Here is a 20,563-nt window from a genome sequence, read left to right as displayed (position 1 = left end):
ATAGTGCAAAGGAGAGCGTAGCATGCCTTTATAGTGCACACACCCAAGGCATACAGTTAGTATTGAACAATGCACTGTGCATGTGGTGAAGCTGGTTTGCCAGAAGAGATTAAAAAGATTGATAATATGACATCAGGGGATTTATTATAGAAGCAATGATCGGCATTAGTTGAAGCACAGTGTTAATTCAAGTCTCTCTACCATCATATTTTAGCCAATCTCGATGAAGATTTGCGAAACAACTTGATTGGCGGTACACAATATACTCCCTGCCTCTTGTAATGAGCCATCTGACCGTTACCAAGAATCACATACCAGATTTCTTTAACAGGGTCGTTAGCAATTGATTTAAGAGTATTTCTTGCACCGCCCTATGGGACTACCAATCAAGGCCGGTTGTGATACAGCCTGGAATTGAACCAGGGTCTGTAGTGATGCCTTTACCACTGAGAAGCAGTGCCTTAGACCGCTGCATCTAACATTGATTAGATAGGACCAGGATTATAGTTTTTGCCTTAGAACTTAGTTCTAGGGCAAAAGCAAAAAATGTGCACCCATTTGGGTCCCCAGGACCAGGATTAAGAAACACTGAGCGAGGTAGCTAGCTAATGTTAGCTTGATTGTACAAAGTCCAGCAGCTAGCCTCTGTAGCTAGTTACTAACACCAGTCAGCAGAAAATTAGCTAGCTAACGAACAGGCAGAGAAAGATGGCTAGTTTGTTACACTAATAACTTCAGACATTAGCTAGCTAGCTAGAGCCAGACAACATCAGTTGAAGCTAGCTAACAATAGCTAGTTCACCAGTCCTACATTTTACCACAGAACATGTGGTAAAATTGCAACACAGCTACCAGATGCAAGTCTCTTGGGGCATGTCTCTAGAAGCTTGGCACATCTAGCCACTGGGAATATTGCCCATTCTTCAAGGCAAAACTGCTCCAGCTCCATCAAGTTGGATGGGTTCCGCTGGTGTACAGCAATCTTTAAGTCATACCACAGATTCTCAATTCTTGGATTGAGGTCTGGTCTTTGACTAGGCCATTCAAAGACATTTAAATGTTTCCCCCTTAAACGACTCAAGTGTTGCTTTAGCAGTATGCTTAGGGTCATTGTCCTGCTGGAAGGTGAACCTCCGTTCCAGTCTCAAATCTTTGGAAGACTGAAACATGTTTCCCTCAAGAATTTCCCTGTATTTAGAGCCATCCATCCCCGTGGCAGCATCATGTCAATTCTGACCAGTGCCTGCCAATAAAAAACATCCCCACAAGGCCTCCCGGGTGGCGCATTGGTCTAGGGCACTGCATCGCAGTGCTAGCTGTGCCACCAGAGACTCTGGGTTCGCGCCCAGGCTCTGTCACAGCCGGCCGCAACCGGGAGGTCCATGGGGCGACGCACAATTGGCCTGGGTTTGGCCAGTAGGGATATCCTTATCTAATCGCGCACTAGCGACTCCTGTGGCGGGCCAGAGGCAGTGCACGCTACTCAGGTCGCCAGGTGCACGGTGTTTCCTCCGATACATTCGTGCAGCTGGCTTCCGGGTTGGATGCACGCTGTGCTAAGAAGCAGTACGGCTTGGTTGGGTTGTGTTTCGGAGGACGCATGACTTTCAACCTTCGTCTCGGGAATTGTAACGATGAGACAAGATAGTAACTACTAACAATTGGATACCACAAAATTGGGGAGAAAAGGGGGTAAAAAATAAATAATAATTGATGCTACCCAGCATGATGCTGCCATGGGGATGATTTTCTCAGGGTGATGAGAGGTGTTGGGTTTGCGCCACACATAGCTTTCCCCTTGATGGCCAAAAAGCACAAATTTAGTCTCACCTTCTTCCTTATGTTTGAGGGGTCTCCCACATGTTGGCGAACATCAAAGGTGTTTGCTTATTTTTTTCTTTAGGCAATGGAGTTTTCTGGCCACTTTTGTAAAGCCCAGCTCTGTGGAGTGTACGGCTTAAAGTGGTCCTATGGACAGATATTCCAATCTCCGCTGTGGAGCTTTGCAGCTCCTTCCAAAGTTATCTTCAGTCTCTTTGTCGCCTCTCTGATTAATGCCCTCCTTGCCTGGTCCGTGAGTTTTGGTGGGCAGCCCTCTCTTCGCTGGTTTGTTGTGGTGCCATGTTCTTTCCATTTTTTAAATAATGGATTTAATGGTGCTCCGTGGGATGTTCAAAGTTTCTGATATTTATTTGTACGACTCCACAACTTTGTCCCTGACCTGTTTGGAGAGCTCCTTGGTGGTCCCCCTTAGTGGTGTTGCAGACTCTTGGGTCTCTCTCTCTCTCTCTCTCTCAAAAAGATAAAGGGAACACCAAAATAACACATCCTAGATCTGAATTAATGAAATATTCTTATTAAATACTTTTTTCTCTACATAGTTGAATGTGCTGACAACAAAATCACACAATTATCAATGGAAATCAAATTTATCAACCCATGGAGGTCTGGATTTGGAGTCACACTCAAAATGAAAGTGGAAAACCACACTACAGGCTGATCCAACTTTGATGTAATGTCCTTAAAACAAGTCAAAATGAGGCTCAGTAGTATGTGGCCTCCACGTGCCTGTATGACCTCCCTACAACGCCTGAGCATGCTCCTGATGAGGTGGCGGATGGTCTCCTGAGGGATCTCCTCCCAGACCTGGACTAAAGCATCCGCCAACTCCTGGACAGTCTGTGGTGCAAACGTGGCATTGGTGGATGGAGCGAGACACGTCCCAAATGTGCTCAATTGGATTCAGGTCTGGGGAACGGGCGGGCCAGTCCATAGCATCAATGATTTCCTCTTGCAGGAACTGCTGACACACTCCATCCACATGAGGTCTAGCATTATCTTGTATTAGGAGGAACCAAGGGCCAACCGCACCAGCATATGGTCTCACAAGGGGTCTGAGGATCTCATCTCGGTACCAAATGGCAGTCAGGCCACATCTAGAGAGCACATGTAGGGCTGTGCGGCCCCCCAAAGAAATGCCACCCCATGACTGACCCACCGCCAAACCGGTCATGCTGGAGGATGTTGCAGGCAGCAGAACGTTCTCCATGGCGTCTCCTGACTGTCACGTCTGTCACATGTGCTCAGTGTGAACCTGCTTTCATCTGTGAAGAGCACAGGGCACCAGTGGAGAATTTGCCAATCTTGGTGTTCTCTGGCAAATGAAAAATGTCCTGCACGGTGTTGGGCTGTAAGCACAACCCCCACCTGTGGACGTCAGGCCCTTATACCACCCTCATGGAGTCTGTTTCTGACCGTTTGAGCAGACGCATGCACATTTGTGGCCTGCTGGAGCTCATTTTGCAGGGCTCTGGCAGTGCTCCTCCTTTCACAAAGGCGGAGGTAGCGGTCCTGCTGCTGGGTTGTTGCCTTCCTACGGCCTCCTCCACGTCTCCTGATGTACTGGCCTGTCTCCTGGTAGCGCCTCCATGCTCTGGACACTACGCTGACAAACACAGCAAACCTTGTTGTCACAGCTCGCATTGATGTGGGTTGTAGACTCCGTCTCATGCTACCACTAGAGTGAAAGCACCGCCAGCATTCAAAAGTGACCAAAACATCAGCCAGGAAGCATAGGAACTGAGAAGTGGTCTGTAGTCACCACCTGCAGTACCACTCCTTTATTGGGGGTATCTTGCTAATTGCCTATAATTTCCACCTGTTGTCTATTGCATTTGCACAACAGCATGTGAAATGTTTTGTCAATCAGTGTTGCTTCCTAAGTGGACAGTGTGATTGACTTGGAGTTACATTGTGTTGTTTATTTTTTTGAGCAGTCCAAAGAAAAACAATTCAAATACAGGTTGTAATAGACCAAAATAGGAAAAAATGGCAAGGGAGATGAATACTTTTGCAAGGCACTGTACCTAGCAACCCAGCTACCTGCCTATCTACCCAGACAGCCACCCACCCAGAGAGCTAGCTTGCCAGCCACCCACCCACCCAGACAAACAACCGACCCACCAAGACAACTAGCCAGCCAAATACCTACCCAGACAGCTAGCTATGTACCCACCTACCCAGCCAACTAGCCAGCTACCTGCCACTACCCAGCTAGCCAGCCACCTACCTACCTACCCAGCCACCTACTCAGCCAGCCAACCAACCACCTACTCAGCCAGCCAACCAACCACCTACTCAGCCAGCCAACCAACCACCTACTCAGCCAGCCAACCAACCACCTACTCAGCCAGCCAACCAACCACCTACTCAGCCAGCCAACCAACCACCTACTCAGCCAGCCAACCAACCACCTACTCAGCCAACCAACCAACCACCTACTCAGCCAACCACCTACTCAGCCAACCACCTACTCAGCCAGCCAACCACCTACTCAGCCAGCCAGCCAACCACCTACCCAGCCAGCCAACCACCTACCCAGCCAGCCAACCACCTACCCAGCCAGCCAACCACCTACTCAGCCAGCCAACCACCTACTCAGCCAGCCAACCACCTACCCAGCCAGCCAACCACCTACCCAGCCAGCCAACCAACCACCTACTCAGCCAGCCAACCAACCACCTACTCAGCCAACCAACCACCTACTCAGCCAGCCAACCAACCACCTACTCAGCCAGCCAACCACCTACCCAGCCAGCCAACCACCTACCCAGCCAACCAGACAGCTAGCCAGCCACCTACCCAGACAGCTAGCTAGCCACATGCCTACCCACCCAAACAGCTACCTACATACCCAGCTAGCCAGCCACCTACCCATCCAGAGAGCAACCAGCCACCTACCCACCCAGACAGCTAGGTGGCTAACTAGTTGTCTGGGTAGGTAGGTGGCTAGCCAGCAAGCTATATCCCTACACATCCAGACAACAACCCAGCCAGCCAGTCACCTACCCACTCACCCACCTACCCACCCAGACAGCTAGCTCACTTGCCAGCCAACCAGCTAGCTAGCTAGCCAGCCATCTACTACCTACCTAACCAACAAACCAGCCAGCCAGCCACCTAGAGGGCTAGCCAGCCAGCCAGCCAGCCAGCTAGCAGTCTAGCTAGCCAGCTAGCAGTCTAGCTGGCTGGCTCTGGCTAGCTAGCAGTCTGGCTGGCTAGCTAGCAGTCTAGCCAGCCAGACTGCTAGCTAGCCAGAGCCAGCCAGCCTGCTAGCTAGCCAGAGCCAGCCAGCCTGCTAGCTAGCCAGAGCCAGCCAGCTAGACTGCTAGCTAGCCAGAGCCAGCCAGCTAGACTGCTAGCTAGCCAGAGCCAGCCAGCTAGACTGCTAGCTAGCCAGAGCCAGCCAGCTAGACTGCTAGCTAGCCAGAGCCAGCCAGCTAGCCAGAGCCAGCCAGCTAGACTGCTAGCTAGCCAGCTAGACTGCTAGCTAGCCTGCTAGCTAGCCAGCTAGACTGCTAGCTAGCCTGCTAGCTAGCCAGCTAGACTGCTAGCTAGCCAGAGCCAGCCAGCTAGACTGCTAGCTAGCCAGCTAGACTGCTAGCTAGCCAGCTAGCTAGCCAGCTAGCTAGCCAGCTAGACTGCTAGCTAGCCAGCTAGCCAGCTAGCTAGCCAGCTAGACTGCTAGCTAGCCAGAGCCAGCCAGCTAGACTGCTAGCTAGCCAGAGCCAGCCAGCTAGCCAGAGCCAGCCAGCTAGACTGCTAGCTAGCCAGAGCCAGCCAGCTAGACTGCTAGCTAGCCAGCTAGACTGCTAGCTAGCCTGCTAGCTAGCCAGCTAGACTGCTAGCTAGCCAGCTAGACTGCTAGCTAGCCTGCTAGCTAGCCAGCTAGACTGCTAGCTAGCCAGCTAGACTGCTAGCTAGCCTGCTAGCTAGCCAGCTAGACTGCTAGCTAGCCAGAGCCAGCCAGCTAGACTGCTAGCTAGCCAGCTAGACTGCTAGCTAGCCAGCTAGCTAGCCAGCTAGCTAGCCAGCTAGACTGCTAGCTAGCCAGCTAGCCAGCTAGCTAGCCAGCTAGACTGCTAGCTAGCCACCTACCCAACCAGCCACCTACCCAACCAGAAAGCTAGCTAGCTAGCTAGCTACCCACCCAACCAACCAGACAGCCACCTACCCAACCAGAAAGCTACCTAGCCACCTACCCAACCAGACAGACAGCTAGCCAGCCAGCCAACCACCTACCCAACAAACCAGGCAGAGGTAGGTAGCTAGCTAGCTAGCTGTCTGTTTTGTTGGGTACGTGGCTAGCTAGCTTGCTGTCTGGTTTTGTTGGGTAGGTGGTTAGGTGGCTAGCTGTCTGGGTGGCTGGCTAGCTAGCAGTCTCGGTGGCTAGCCACCTACCCAACCAACCAGACAGCTAGCCACCTACCCAGACAGCTAGCTAGCTAGCCACCTACCCAGACAGCTAGCTAGCTAGCCACCTACCCAGACAGCTAGCTAGCTAGCCACCTACCCAGACAGCTAGCTAGCTAGCCACCTACCCAGACAGCTAGCTAGCTAGCCACCTACCCAGACAGCTAGCTAGCTAGCCACCTACCCAGACAGCTAGCTAGCTAGCCACCTACCCAGACAGCTAGCTAGCTAGCCACCTACCCAGACAGCTAGCTAGCTAGCCACCTACCCAGACAGCTAGCTAGCTAGCCACCTACCCAGACAGCTAGGTAGCTAGCCACCTACCCAGACAGCTAGGTAGCTAGCCACCTACCCAGACAGCTAGGTAGCTAGCCACCTACCCAGACAGCTAGGTAGCTAGCCACCTACCCAGACAGCTAGGTAGCTAGCCACCTACCCAGACAGCTAGGTAGCTAGCCACCTACCCAGACAGCTAGGTAGCTAGCCACCTACCCAGACAGCTAGGTAGCTAGCCACCTACCCAGACAGCTAGGTAGCTAGCCACCTACCCAGACAGCTAGGTAGCTAGCCACCTACCCAGACAGCTAGGTAGCTAGCCACCTACCCAGACAGCTAGGTAGCTAGCCACCTACCCAACCAACCAGACAGCTAGCCACCTACCCAACCAACCAGACAGCTAGCCACCTACCCAACCAACCAGACTGCTAGCCACCTACCCAACCAACCAGACAGCTAGCCACCTACCCAACCAACCAGACAGCTAGCCACCTACCCAACCGCTAGCTAGCTAGCCACCTACCCAACCGCTAGCTAGCTAGCCACCTACCCAACCGCTAGCTAGCTAGCCACCTACCCAACCGCTAGCTAGCTAGCCACCTATCCAGACAGCTAGCTAGCCACCTACCCAGACAGCTAGCTAGCCACCTACCCAGACAGCTAGCTAGCCACCTACCCAGACAGCTAGGTAGCTAGCCACCTACCCAGACAGCTAGGTAGCTAGCCACCTACCCAGACAGCTAGGTAGCTAGCCACCTACCCAGACAGCTAGGTAGCTAGCCACCTACCCAACCAACCAGACAGCTAGCCACCTACCCAACCAACCAGACAGCTAGCCACCTACCCAACCAACCAGACAGCTAGCCACCTACCCAACCAACCAGACAGCTAGCCACCTACCCAACCAACCAGACAGCTAGCCACCTACCCAACCGCTAGCTAGCTAGCCACCTACCCAACCGCTAGCTAGCTAGCCACCTACCCAACCGCTAGCTAGCTAGCCACCTACCCAACCGCTAGCTAGCTAGCCACCTATCCAACCGCTAGCTAGCTAGCCACCTACCCAGACAGCTAGCTAGCCACCTACCCAGACAGCTAGCTAGCCACCTACCCAGACAGCTAGCTAGCCACCTACCCAGACAGCTAGCTAGCCACCTACCCAGACAGCTAGCTAGCCACCTACCCAGACAGCTAGCTAGCCACCTACCCAGACATCCACCTAGCCACCTAACCATACAGCTAGCTAGCCACCTACCCAACCGCTAGCTAGCCACCAACCCAACCGCTAGCTAGCCACCTACCCAACCGCTAGCTAGCTAGCCACCTACCCAACCGCTAGCTAGCTAGCCACCTACCCAGACAGCTAGCAAGCCAGCCACCCAGACAGCTAGCTAGCCACCTACCCACCCAGACAGCTAGCTAGCCACCTACCCACCCAGACAGCTAGCTAGCCACCTACCCACCCAGACAGCTAGCTAGCCACCTACCCACCCAGACAGCTAGCTAGCCACCTACCCACCCAGACAGCTAGCTAGCCACCTACCCACCCAGACAGCTAGCAGTAGCCTATACCATTAGTATCAAAGTATTTGGGAGCTCTCATCCCCTGATAAACTATGGAAATGTATACTTCACGCAATAAGTACATGCCTGTGTAACCTACTTTCCTGGAGCTATCCATGCCAACATCACCAATAGGCTAAATATGTCAAACACACAAGCTACTTGTGTTAGCTTAATAACTAAAGTGTTTGCTTACATTTCACTGCTGATTTTGCAAGCTGGTCATACGAACACTGCGCTTATATGCTTGGCTTCACCTGGCATCCTTGGTGCTCTGTGTAGTACAATGCAGGAGGCAGACCAGGGACAACTCTTTGCAGTGGGTTATAAATGTTAGTGTTTACTTCAACAATCCGCTCTGCAAAAATAATGACAAAGACCCAGTGAAATATGAAACACACCTGTGCGCACACATACACAAAAATAGGTCTACTTTAAAAAGTGAAAATCCCCCAAAACAGGAAATTTCACAAAGGGAAAAGGAATCTTATCCCACACAAGCATACAATTCCATTCCCAAAAAGATACGTGACATAGGCGATGGAAAAGCATTATATTTATATATATTTAAGCCAAATCCTTCTTTACCGAACGAGTCTTTGGCGATGCATACAAATTACAGTTTGCGAAAAAGGGGGAACGATCCTTAATATGCCTGTACCACCAAACATCCAATTCCTTAATAGAAGATCAAAACAATGCAGCCATATGTAAGAGTTGCCTTTTTAATGCATTTGAGTTTCACAATTAGCATCTCAAAGACAGCAGGGTGTATGTATATCAAATCCATTATCTGGCAAGGCCCATCATCCCTCGACTTCATTGAATTAGCCTGTGTTAAGTTTTCTATTCACAAAGACAAAAATAACAATGGAGAACAGGCGACTGATTTTGCAATTTGACGCAACCGCCATTGCATTTTGATCTCAATGGGATTTCCCTGTTTCATTCCAAGTGCATTTTTTTTTCATTTTTTTACCTTTATTTAAACATAAGCAAACCAGCCTAAATGGGGAGGGACCTACCTAAATTTGTCAATTTTAATCAACTCATTTGTTTTCTGGTACGAAATGTTTTTCAACGTTGTACAATAGTAGTGTTGCACCCCTGGAAGACTGGTCACATTCCGTAGCACACAATGTGAGGGCACCAAAACCTCTCCAATCAGAGCAGTTTCTCCTATGTGTGCCTGCTGAATGCAACCCTGGTCAAGTTTACATAGCTGAATTCCATGTGTAATAAGCTTTGACATCAGTTGACTCATTTCAAAGTTGTAAAACTTGACCAGGGTTGCACTTGGAATGAAACAGGGAAATCCCATTGAGACCAAAGCCTCCTTTGCAAGGGAGCCAAGCACACAATATTTACAATTCCAATGCAATAAAAACATACAATATTTACAAGCAATTTAAGATAAGTAATCACCCAGCCGTCTGAACTGCCCTAGCGGCACCAAAACACACACCTTTCAAACCTTTAAATGAAAATGCAGATCAACTTTATTACTCAGTGGTGACCTAACGGATTTCCAGAGTTAGCCATCCCGGTAATTGAGTCTGACACATACGTATGTCTGGAATTTGTCTAGAAATCTGAAATGGATTTAGGCCTACACTTGGGAAACCAGGATCCTGTTCAGTAAGGCATGCTAAAGTAAAATAAAAATGTCACTTATCTAACAAGTTCAGGTAGTACTTCGCCATTTCAAAATGTTTCTTCCCTACCAGATATGCGTGTGGACTTGATGGTAAATTAAGGACCTTAAATTCAATGATTGAAAGACCTGTAATTCATGGAATCATTGACTACCAGTGAGAAGATAAACCCAGTAGACACTGCACGACCTCAAGTATTAATATTGTGTGTAAACAGATCATGGTCTTCCCTTCAACAATGGGGGCACTCAATGGGCCTCATTTGTCGATCATATTTAACCAGTTGGGAAAATGCTACACTGACTCAAGATCAGTGTCCAGGCCCTCTAGGGCAACTTCACCCAAGGGAATGTTAGAAAGCAATCCAACTTGTCATCTCCATCAGTCTTCAGTGTAAACAAGGCCTTCGTCTGTGGAAAACAATTAGGCCTACACTTCAAAACAGGGAACATGTGGAGTTCTCAGCTGAACAATAGTGTGCAGGGAAACAATGGGAAGACACAAAACAAAAGTACAGCACTACACTAATCAGCTGAGACTGCGGTGCTGCTGAGCCTTTAAATTATGATTATTATTATTTTATTTAATAACTCCCCCAGCTTCAGTCAAGCCTTGGCGGACATAATAGCAACGGTTTTGTCTTAGCTAATTACTTAATTGAGGTGCTTAATACTTTAGGTGTTAATGAGTAGATAAATGGCTTCATTGACAAAATCTCAAACCATCCCTTTAATATGGAGGAAATTACAGGCACTGGAGCTAATTACAGGTTTTTTTTTTTCTTAGGCGGGGCGTCTAAGTGGTAATTTTCAGTTTCAGTGTCAACTTAAATGACCCAAACCAGATGAATATATCTTCTGATTGTGTTCTAACTCATATACACAACATATACGGTCCCAGTCATAAGTCTAAATATTTTATATGAGAGATTCTTCAAAGTAGCCACCCTTTGCCTTGACAGCTTTGAACACTCTTGGCATTCTCTCAACCAGCTTCATGTGGCATTCACCTGGAATGCATTTCAATTAACAGATGTGCCTTGTTAAAAGTTCATTTATTTATGTCTTAATGCCTTTGAGGCAATCAGTTGTGTTGTGACAAGGTAGGGGTGGTATACAGAAGATAGCCCTGTTTTGGTAAAATACCAAGTCCATATTATGGCAAGAACAGCTCAAATAAGCAAAGAGAAATGACAGTCCATCATTACTTTAAGACATCAAGTCAATCAATTCGGGAAAAATTCAAGAACTTTGAAAGTTTCTTCAAGTGCAGTCGCAAAAACCATCAAGCGCTATGATGAAACTGGCTCTCATGAGGACCGCCACAGGAAAGGAAGACCCAGAGTTACCTCTGCTGAAGAGGATACGTTCATTAGAGTTTCCAGAGTCAAAAATTACAGCCCAAATAAATGCTTCACAGAGTTCAAGTAACAGACACATCTCAACATCAACTGCTCAGAGGAGACTGTGAGAATCAGACCTTCATGGTCAAATTGCTGCAAAGAAACCATTACTAAAGGACACCAATAATAAGAAGAGACTAGCTTGGGCAAAGAAACACATGCAATAGACATTAGACCAGTGGAAATCGGTCTTTTGGACCGATGAGTCCAGATTTGCAATTGTTGGTTCCAACCGCTGTATCTTTGTGAGACGCAGAGTTGGTGAACGGATGATCTCCGCATGTGGTTCCCACCGTGAAGCATGGAGGTGGTGGTTTGATGGTGCTTTGCTGGTGACACTGTCTAATATATTTAGGGTTCAAGGCACAATTAACCAGCATGGCTACCACAGCATTCTGCAGCGAAACACAATCACATCTGGTTTGCGCTTAGTGGGACTATCATTTGTTTTTCAATGGGACAATTAACACAAAACACATACATGAGTGCTGCATCAGATGACCTGGCCTCCACAAATCACCTGACCTCAACCCAATTGAGATGGCTTGAGATGATTTGGACCGCAAAGTGAAGGAAAAGCAGCCAACAAGTGCTCAGCATGTGGGAACTCCTTCAAGACTGTTGGAAAAGTATTCCAGGTGATGCTGGTTGAGAGAATTCCAAGAGTGTGCAAAGCTGTCATCAAGGCAAAGGGTGGCTACTTTTAGAACCTCAAATATATTTTGATTTGTTTAACACTTCTGGTTACTACATGATTCCATAGTTTTAATATCTTCCCTATTATTGGACAATGTAGAAAATAGTCAAACTAAAGAAAAACCCTTGAATGAGTAGGTGTGTCCAAACTTTGGACGGGGGATATATCATACACACACACTTTTTGTATTATACCATCTTTGAGCACTTAACAATCAAATAAAAGCTTGACAGTCAGGGAGAATCTGAAATTCCGATTGAAAATGCCCATTGATTTTGTTTTTATGTTTGAGCAGAGGAACACAGGATTAGCCATAGCAAAATGCATAGAACTGCAGGACATTAGCCATAAAACTAAACAATTGTCCTTTAGCTCAATAGAAAAATGTTGAATTGCAGAAATTTGCTTTACAACAGCAACATTTTTACTATGCTGCCAAGAAAGCTAGAAAAGGTATGATCGAGTTTACACTTCCAATAAACTGTGAGGCAACATAATGAAACGGTCTACAAATATTTTCATTAAAAAAATGTTTGGAATATTTTTGGAGGGGTTGCAAACATCCCTGGGTCGCCGCTTTGCCAGGGCAAGAAAAGGTTGAAAACCCCTGCTCTAACACACACACACTTGAGCATTTACATAAACAGGCCATATTCCACTGATACATTGATATTGCTTAGGCCAATCTAAGAGTGTATCATGTTACAGCTGGGCAATTCCACAGTAACAGAATGACCCGGAGACTCAGATTTCTCACTTCAAAATCTACGCAAAACAAAAACCATTGATTTCAAATTCAACAAATCATACACTTTATATGCACAAGGACTACTTCGAAAATGTACACAGAATGTCACAAAAACACATTTACTGGAAGAACGGTGCAGATGCTAAATTTGGTAACATAATTATGTTCATTTCTCCCTCAATTTATGTTACCACATTTTCCAAAAACGTTTAAATATCTGCTTAATATCTGCTTATCTGCTTAATATCTGATTAAGACTCAAAGACGTCCTGGCTCAAAATATATGCATTTGTATAGATAGCGTCATCGTGAAGCATATGAGAAGAATTTAGGGTGGTTTACAGACAAATTAGGGCTCTATTCAATCCGTAGCCTGACGATCCGCTGTATAGCGCAATTGACAATTAAAAGGCAATGTTCCCGCTGGTTGCAGAAATTACCTTTAAAATTTGAACATAATTCAGTTATAGGGCCACATTCTTTTCAAGCCACTTCGAGAAAGTGATTTTCGTCGCAAGTTAGGAGAGCATGTTCTCCAACCCTAACCGCAGGCTCCTACCCTGCTACGAAAACGTCTCCGTTATCGAAATGGCGTGAAAAGTGCGTTTCCCGTCAGCGATACAGATTGAACCCAGCACTTAATCTTTGACCTAGAACCAAGAACGTGCAAACACATCCACTGTCAATCAGAAACCAGGCCTACTTTTGCGCCTTGTGTTTACCTTTTTTATTTTATGTCATATTGCCCACAGTCCTAAACGCAGTCTTCAAGTCAAGGTACTGACAACTAATTCAAACACCACAATTGCATTTCTACAAGGCTAATTCCACCAATGCCTATAGAATCTCTCATATTTGAGTTGAGTGAACATACAATGTTGCGACACACAAAACGACGCAACAGAGCGATTTCCTTGTGCACCGAAGAAATGTCTGCTCGATTTTAAACAATTATTGATGGCCCTGATAATTCCATCAAAACCATGCTTTGAACACCTTTGGATGGACAAATGACTCATTGTGAAACACGCTATGGGTTGAACAAGCGACCCCCTTCGTCAATGTACCGCTGTTGATAACAAGTACCACAACCTTTCAATTTAAAACATCCTTCAAAAACAAATCACTTCGCTTACCCGCTGGCATTCTTCCGCTAATGTATCGCAGTTCCTCTGACGTGGGCAGCGATTGAATCTTCTGTTTTTCTACATGTAGTTTATATCGTCCGTATTCTCCGAAATCGCTGCTCCTTCACTTCATCAAATTACATTGAAAGAGGGTCGATCAAGGGCACACTGTAACATTAAATCATGAACACGAGTTCAGTCGTGAATTCGTTAAAACGTTGTGTAAACTAAATTATAGGTTTATTCAAAAGTCTACGTTTTAACATCACCTACATAAATGGCACTGTGATAGACTATAACGCAACCTACCTATGTATGTATTTAAAAAATAAAATAATAATTACTCGGTGGATTCGAATGTCACGAACATTGATATAGATTCTAACGTATGTTGCTCAACGATACAATGTAACATTCGAAGGTTTTAATGGTTAAATACCTGTAAACTGCGCGGATTAACCCCTACAGATTAGGCTACAGCTTCCTGTAATAGGACTGCTTTACATTGAAGGACAACACGGAAGTAGGAGTCGCTCTTGAAGCGATATGTCATCTCTTCGCTCCTAAACAATATAATGTATTACATATTTCTCAGTTTAATGGGGGAAATATAGGTATTTGGCAAGTTAGTTATTCTTACCAGACAATTATTTGAAGGGGACTGTCACGTTTGCTTATGCCAACCAATCAATAAGGAAGTGTGACCTATAAAGTAGTCCCTCCCACTAGTACCAAAACTTTCATACAGGAGCCATGTTTATGCATGATGACAGTCATTTTAGCCTGCCAAAGACAGACAAGCAATGGTCACTGCTCTTTGGTATTACTCCATGTGAATTTTTGTAGGGCCTATCAATTACTTATACAAAAAAGATAGCCTATCGATGAAGTTGTGAAGTCGGAAATCAGCGTGTGAAAGTCTCCCAGAGGGACTGCTTTTTAATCTCTTAAATGCCTTTGCTGCACAATCCAATGGATTTATCTGTGATTAAAAGCTTTTATCCCACAGATGGCATCCCTAGCATCTGTTAAAACAGACTAACTGACATGCCTCAATTCCATCCTAGCAGACAAAATGATCCTATTTCTTCATGAATCTACCACATTTTAGAACAATCCACATACACGTTATTGTAAATGTACAAATTAAACAAAATAAAAATACTATCTAGTGATCAGAACCTGGTGATATCAGGATGTAGGATGGGACATAAACCTAACAACTTCAAATACAAATTTCTCTGAACAGATTTAAAAAATAAAAAAAATTCAATGAGAATACTTTAAATAGGATGCAGAAACAATACTCTGAGCCACAGCGCCATACTACTTGTCATACACCTTCCTAATATTCAGTTGCGCCCCCCCCTCCTTTTGCCCTCATAGCCTCAATTCGTCGGGGCATGGACTCTACAAGGTGTCGAAATTGTTCCACGGGGATGCTGGCCTGTGTTGATTCCAATGATTCCCCCATTTGTGTCAAATTGGCTGGATGTCCTTTGGGTGGTGGACCATTTTTAATACACACAGGAAACGGTTGAGCATGAAAAACCCAGCAGTGTTGCAGTTCTTGACACAAACCTGGACCCTACTACCATACCCCGTTCAAGGGCACTGAAATATTTTGTCTTTCCCATTCACCCTCTGAATGGCACATATACACAATACATGTCTCAAGGCTTTAAAATGATCATTTAACATGTCTCTTCCCCTTCCTCTACACTGATTGAAGTGGACTTTGTAACGGTTCCATAAACACAGACACTGGGAGACGGGAATCAAGTACAGAGTGAGGAATTAATAATAAATAGACATGAAACTAAACAAGAACAGCATCAGGACAAGAGAAACAAAATCAATGCAGACATGGGAATGAAACTGAGGAAGTGACAGATATAGGGGAGGCAATCAATGACATGATGGAGTCCAGGTGAGTCCAATGAAGCGCTAGTGCACTTAACAATGGTGACCGGTGTGTGTAATGATGAGCAGCCTGGCGACCTCGAGCTCCAGAGAAGGGGACATGACAGGATTTAACACGTGACATCAATAAGGGATCATAGCTTTCACCTGGTCAGTCTATGTCATGGAAAGAGCAGGTTAAATCAAATCAAATACAGACCGGACATTAAATGCTTACTTACAAGCCATTAACCAACAATCCAGAGTTTGTTTTAAAGTAAGTAACAATAACAAGGCGAAGAATTCAGACCCCTTGACTTTTTACACGCCTTGTTGTGTTGCAGGCTTATTCTAAAATTGATTAAATGTTTTTTTTTTTTTATCTACACACAATACCCCTTAAATGACAAAGCAAAACAGAGGTTTTTAGACATTCTTGCTACTTTATTAAAAATAAACGAAAATATCACATTTACATGAGTATTCAGACCCTTTACTCAGTACTTTGTTGAAGCACCTTTGGGAGCGATTACAGCATCGAGTCTTCTTGGGTATGATGCGACAAGATTGGCACATCTGTATTTGGGGAGTTTTTCCACTACTTCTCTGCAGATTCTCACAAGCTCTGTCAGCTTGGATGGAGAGCATTGCTGCACAGCTATTTTCAGGTCTGTTTGATTGGGTTCAAGACCAGGCTCTGGATGGGCCACTCAAGGACATTCAGAGACTTTTTCAAAAATATATATTTTTTTTATTTCACCTGTATTTAACCAGGTAGGCCAGTTGAGAACAAGTTGTCATTTACAGCTGCTACCTGGCCAAGATAAAGCACAGCAGTTCGACACATACAACACAGAGTTACACATGGAATAAACAAACATATAGTCAATAATACAGTAGAAAAAAAGAAAAGTATATATACAGTGAGTGCAAATAAGTTAAGATAAGTGTGGTAAGACAATACATTGGACATGGTGGTGAAGTAATTACAATATAACAGTTAAACACTGGAATGGTAGATGTGCAGAAGATGAATGTGCAAGTACAGATACTGGGGTACAAAGGAGCAAGATAAATAAATAAATACAGTATGGGGATGAGGTAGTTGGATGGGCTGTTTACAGATGGGCTATGTACAGGTGCAGTGATCTGTGAGCTGCTCTGACAGCTGGTGAGGGAGATATGAGTCTCCAGCTTCAGTGATTTTTGCAGTTTGTTCCAGTCATTGGCAGCAGAGAACTGGAAGGAAAGGCGACCAAAGGAGGAATTGGCTTTGCGGGTGACCAGTGAGATGCATGTGCTACGGGTGGGTGCTGCTATGGTGACCAGTGAGCTGAGATAAGGTAGGGCATTACCTAGCAGAGACTTGTAGATGACCTGGAGCCAGTGGGTTTGGCGACGGGTATGAAGCGATGGCCAGCCAACGAGAGAGTACAGGTCGCAGTAGTGGGTAATATATGGGGCTTTGGTGAAAAAACGGATGGCACTGTGATAGACTAGATCTAATTTGCTGTGTAGAGTGTTGCAGGCTATTTTGTAAATGACATCGCCGAAGTCGAGGATCGGTAGGATGGTTAGTTTTACGAGGGTATGTTTGGCAGCATGAGTGAAGGATGCTTTGTTGCGAAATAGGAAGCCGATTCTAGATTTAATTTTGGATTGGAGATGCTTAATGTGAGTCTGGAAGGAGAGTTTACAGTCTAGCCAGACACCTAGGTATTTGTAGTTGTCCACATATTCTAAGTCAGAACCGTCCAGAGTAGTGATGCTGGACGGGCGGGCAGGTGAGGGCAGTGATCGGTTGAAGAGCATGCATTTAAGAGCAGCTGGAGGCCACAGAAAGAGAGTTGTATGGCATTGAAGCTCGCCTGGAGATTAGTTAACACAGTGTCCAAAGAGGGGCCAGAAGTATACAGAATGGTGTCGTCTGCGTAGAGGTGGATCAGAGAATCACCAGCAGCAAGAGCGACATCATTGATATATACAGAGAAGAGAGTCAGCCCGAGAATTTAACCCTGTGGCACCCCCATAGAGATTGCCAGAGGTCCAGACAACAGGCCCTCCGATTTGACACACTGAACTCTATCAGAGAAATAGTTGGTGAACCAGGTGAGGCAATCATTTGAGAAACCAAGGCTGTCGAGTCTGCCAATAAGAATGTGGTGATTGACAGTGTCGAAAGCCTTGGCCATGTCGATGAATACGGCTGCACAGTAATGTCTGTTATCGATGGCGGTTATGATATCATTTAGTACCTTGAGCGTGGCTGAGGTGCACCCATGACCAGCTCTGAAACCAGATTGCATACGGTGGTACGGTGGGATACGGTGGGATTCGAAATGGTCGGTAATCTGTTTGTTTACTTGGATTTCGAAGACCTTAGAAAGGCAGGGTAGGATATACAGTATATAGGTCTGTAGCAGTTTGGGGCTAGAGTGTCTCCCCCTATTAAGAGGGGGATGGCCGCGGCAGCTTACAATCTTTGGGAATCTCAGACGATACGAGAGAGAGTTTGAACAGGCTAGTAATAGGGGTTGCAACAATTTCGGCAGATAATTTTAAAAAGAGAGGGTCCAGATTGTCTAGCCCGGCTGATTTGTAGTGGTCCAGATTTTGCAGCTCTTTAAGAACATCAGCAATCTGGATTTGGGTGAAGGAGAAATGGGGAGGCTTGGACTGTTAACCGGGGTAGGGGTAGCCAGCATGGCCAGCCATAGAGAAATGCTTTTTGAAATTCTCAATTATAGTGGATTTATCTGTGGTGACAGTGTTTCCTAGCCTCAGTGCGGTGGGCAGCTGGGAGGAGGTGTTCTTATTCTCCCAGAACTTTTTTGAGTTTGTGCTACAGGATGCACATTTCTGCTTGAAAAAGCTAGCCTTAGCTTTCCTAACTGCCTCTGTATATTTGTTCCTAACTTCCCTGAAAAGTTGCATATCACGGGGGCTATTCGATGCTAATGCAGAACGCCACAGGATGTTTTTTCTTCTGGTCAAGGGCAGTCAGGTCTGGAGAGAACAAAGGGCTGTATCAGTCCCTGGTTACATTTTTTTAAGGGGCATGCTTATTTAAGATGGTGAGGAAGGCACTTTTAAAGAATGATCAGGCATCCTCTACTGATGGGATGAGGTGTTTTTGGGAGTGTTTGATAGTGATGAGGGGTGGTTGTTTTTTATTTCACCTTTATTTAACCAGGTAGGCAAGTTGAGAACAAGTTCTCATTTACAATTGCGACCTGGCCAAGATAAAGCAAAGCAGTTTGACACATACAACGACACAGAGTTACACATGGAGTAAAACAAACATACAGTCAATAATACAGTATAAACAAGTCTATATACGATGTGAGCAAATGAGGTGAGATAAGGGAGGTAAAGGCCATGGTGGCAAAGTAAATACAATATAGCAAGTAAAACACTAATGGTAGATTTGCAAATGGAGGAATGTGCAAAGGAGCAAAATAAATAATTAAATTAAATACAGTAGGGAAAGAGGTAGTTGTTTGGGCTAAATTATAGGTGGGCTATGTTTGACCGCAGACCTGTTGAGGATGCAGGCAATGAGGCAGTGATTGCTGAGATCTTGGTTGAAAAGAGCAGAGGTATATTTGGACGGCAAGTTGGTTAGGATGATATCTTTGAGTGTGCCCGTGTTTACGGATTTGGGGTTGTACCTGGTGGGTTCATTGATAATTTGTGAGAGATTGAGGGCATCAAGCTTAGATTGAGGATGGTCGGGGTGTTAAGCACGTCCCAGTTTAGGTCACCTAGCAGCACGAGCTCTGAAGATAGAGGGGGGAAATCAGTTCACATATGGTGCTGAGGGCAGAGGGTGTGTCACGCCCTGACCATAGAGAGCTTTTATTCTCTATGTTGGTTAGGTTAGGGTGTGATTTAACAGTTGGTTATCTAGGTGAATTATATTTATGTTGGCCTAGTATGGTTCCCAATCAGAGGCAGCTGTTTATCGTTGTCTCTGATTGGGGATCATATTTAGGTAGCGATTTTCCCATTGTGCTTTGTGGGACCATGTCTAGTTGCCTCTGAGCATTATATTAGCATCACGTTTCGTTTATTCGTGGTGTTGTTTTGTTCTTTAAAGTTGGAAACATACCACGCTGCATCTTGGTCCACTCCTTGATCATGACAGGGTGGTCTATAGCAAGCGGCAACGGTGAGAGACTTGATTCTGGAAAGGTGGATTTTTAAAAGTAGAAGCTTGAATTGTTTGGGTACAGACCTGGATAGTAAGACAGGCTATATCTGCAGTAGATTGCAACACCGCCTCCTTTGGCAGTTCTATTTAGTCAGAAAATTTTATAGTTAGGAATGGAAATTTCAGGGTTTTTGGTGGTCTTCCTGAGCCAGGATTCAGACACGGCTAGGACATCTGGGTTGGCAGAGTGTGCTAGGGCAGTGAATAAACCCAACTTAGGGAGGAGGCTTCTAATGTTAACATGCTTGGAACCACCAATTGTGCAAGTTCTCTCACTTAAAAAGATGAGAGGCCTGTAATTTTCATCATAGGTACACTTCAACTATGACAGACAACATGAGAAGAAAAAAAATCCAGAAAATCACATTGTAGGATTTTTAATGAATTTGCAAATTATGGTGGAAAAATAAGTATTTGGTCAATACTTTGTCATATACCCTTTGTTGGCAATGACAGAGGTCAAACGTTTTCTGTAAGTCTTCACAAGGTTTTCACACACTGTTGCTGGTATTTTTGCCCATTCATCCATGCAGATCTCCTCTAGAGCAGTGATGTTTTGGGGCTGTTACTGGGCAACACGGACTTTCAACTCCCTTCAAAGATTTTCTATGGGGTTGAGATCTGGAGACTGGCTAGGCCACTCCAGGACCTTGAAATGCTTCTTCGTTGCCCGGGCGGTGTGTTTGGGATCATTGTCATGCTGAAAGACCCAGCCACGTTTCATCTTC

General features: G+C 45.6%; 1 protein-coding gene across 4 annotated transcripts in view; it reads right to left on the bottom strand.

Moving 5' to 3' along the window:
• The window catches only part of efr3a (EFR3 homolog A (S. cerevisiae)), a 236,022-nt gene extending 221,734 nt beyond the window's left edge, over nucleotides 1-14,288 (bottom strand). Inside the window, exons 1-2 of one of the 4 annotated variants that reach the window (XM_031810880.1) lie at nucleotides 14,065-14,288; nucleotides 13,730-13,888 (exon numbers count right to left, since the gene is read on the bottom strand). In XM_031810880.1, the coding sequence (XP_031666740.1) occupies nucleotides 13,730-13,739 (10 nt within the window). In that variant the 5' untranslated portion in view covers nucleotides 13,740-13,888; nucleotides 14,065-14,288. Of the gene's footprint in view, nucleotides 1-13,729; nucleotides 13,889-14,029 lie in introns of all 4 variants that reach the window. The other 3 variants (XM_020466614.2, XM_020466615.2, XM_031810879.1) reach the window with 3 other exon arrangements.
• Between the last annotated feature and the right edge of the window lie 6,275 nt (nucleotides 14,289-20,563).

Source organism: Oncorhynchus kisutch, linkage group LG30 (genome assembly GCF_002021735.2).
Source record: "Oncorhynchus kisutch isolate 150728-3 linkage group LG30, Okis_V2, whole genome shotgun sequence".
Lineage (NCBI taxonomy): Eukaryota > Metazoa > Chordata > Actinopteri > Salmoniformes > Salmonidae > Oncorhynchus > Oncorhynchus kisutch.
This window is presented reverse-complemented; position numbering and strand designations above follow the sequence as displayed.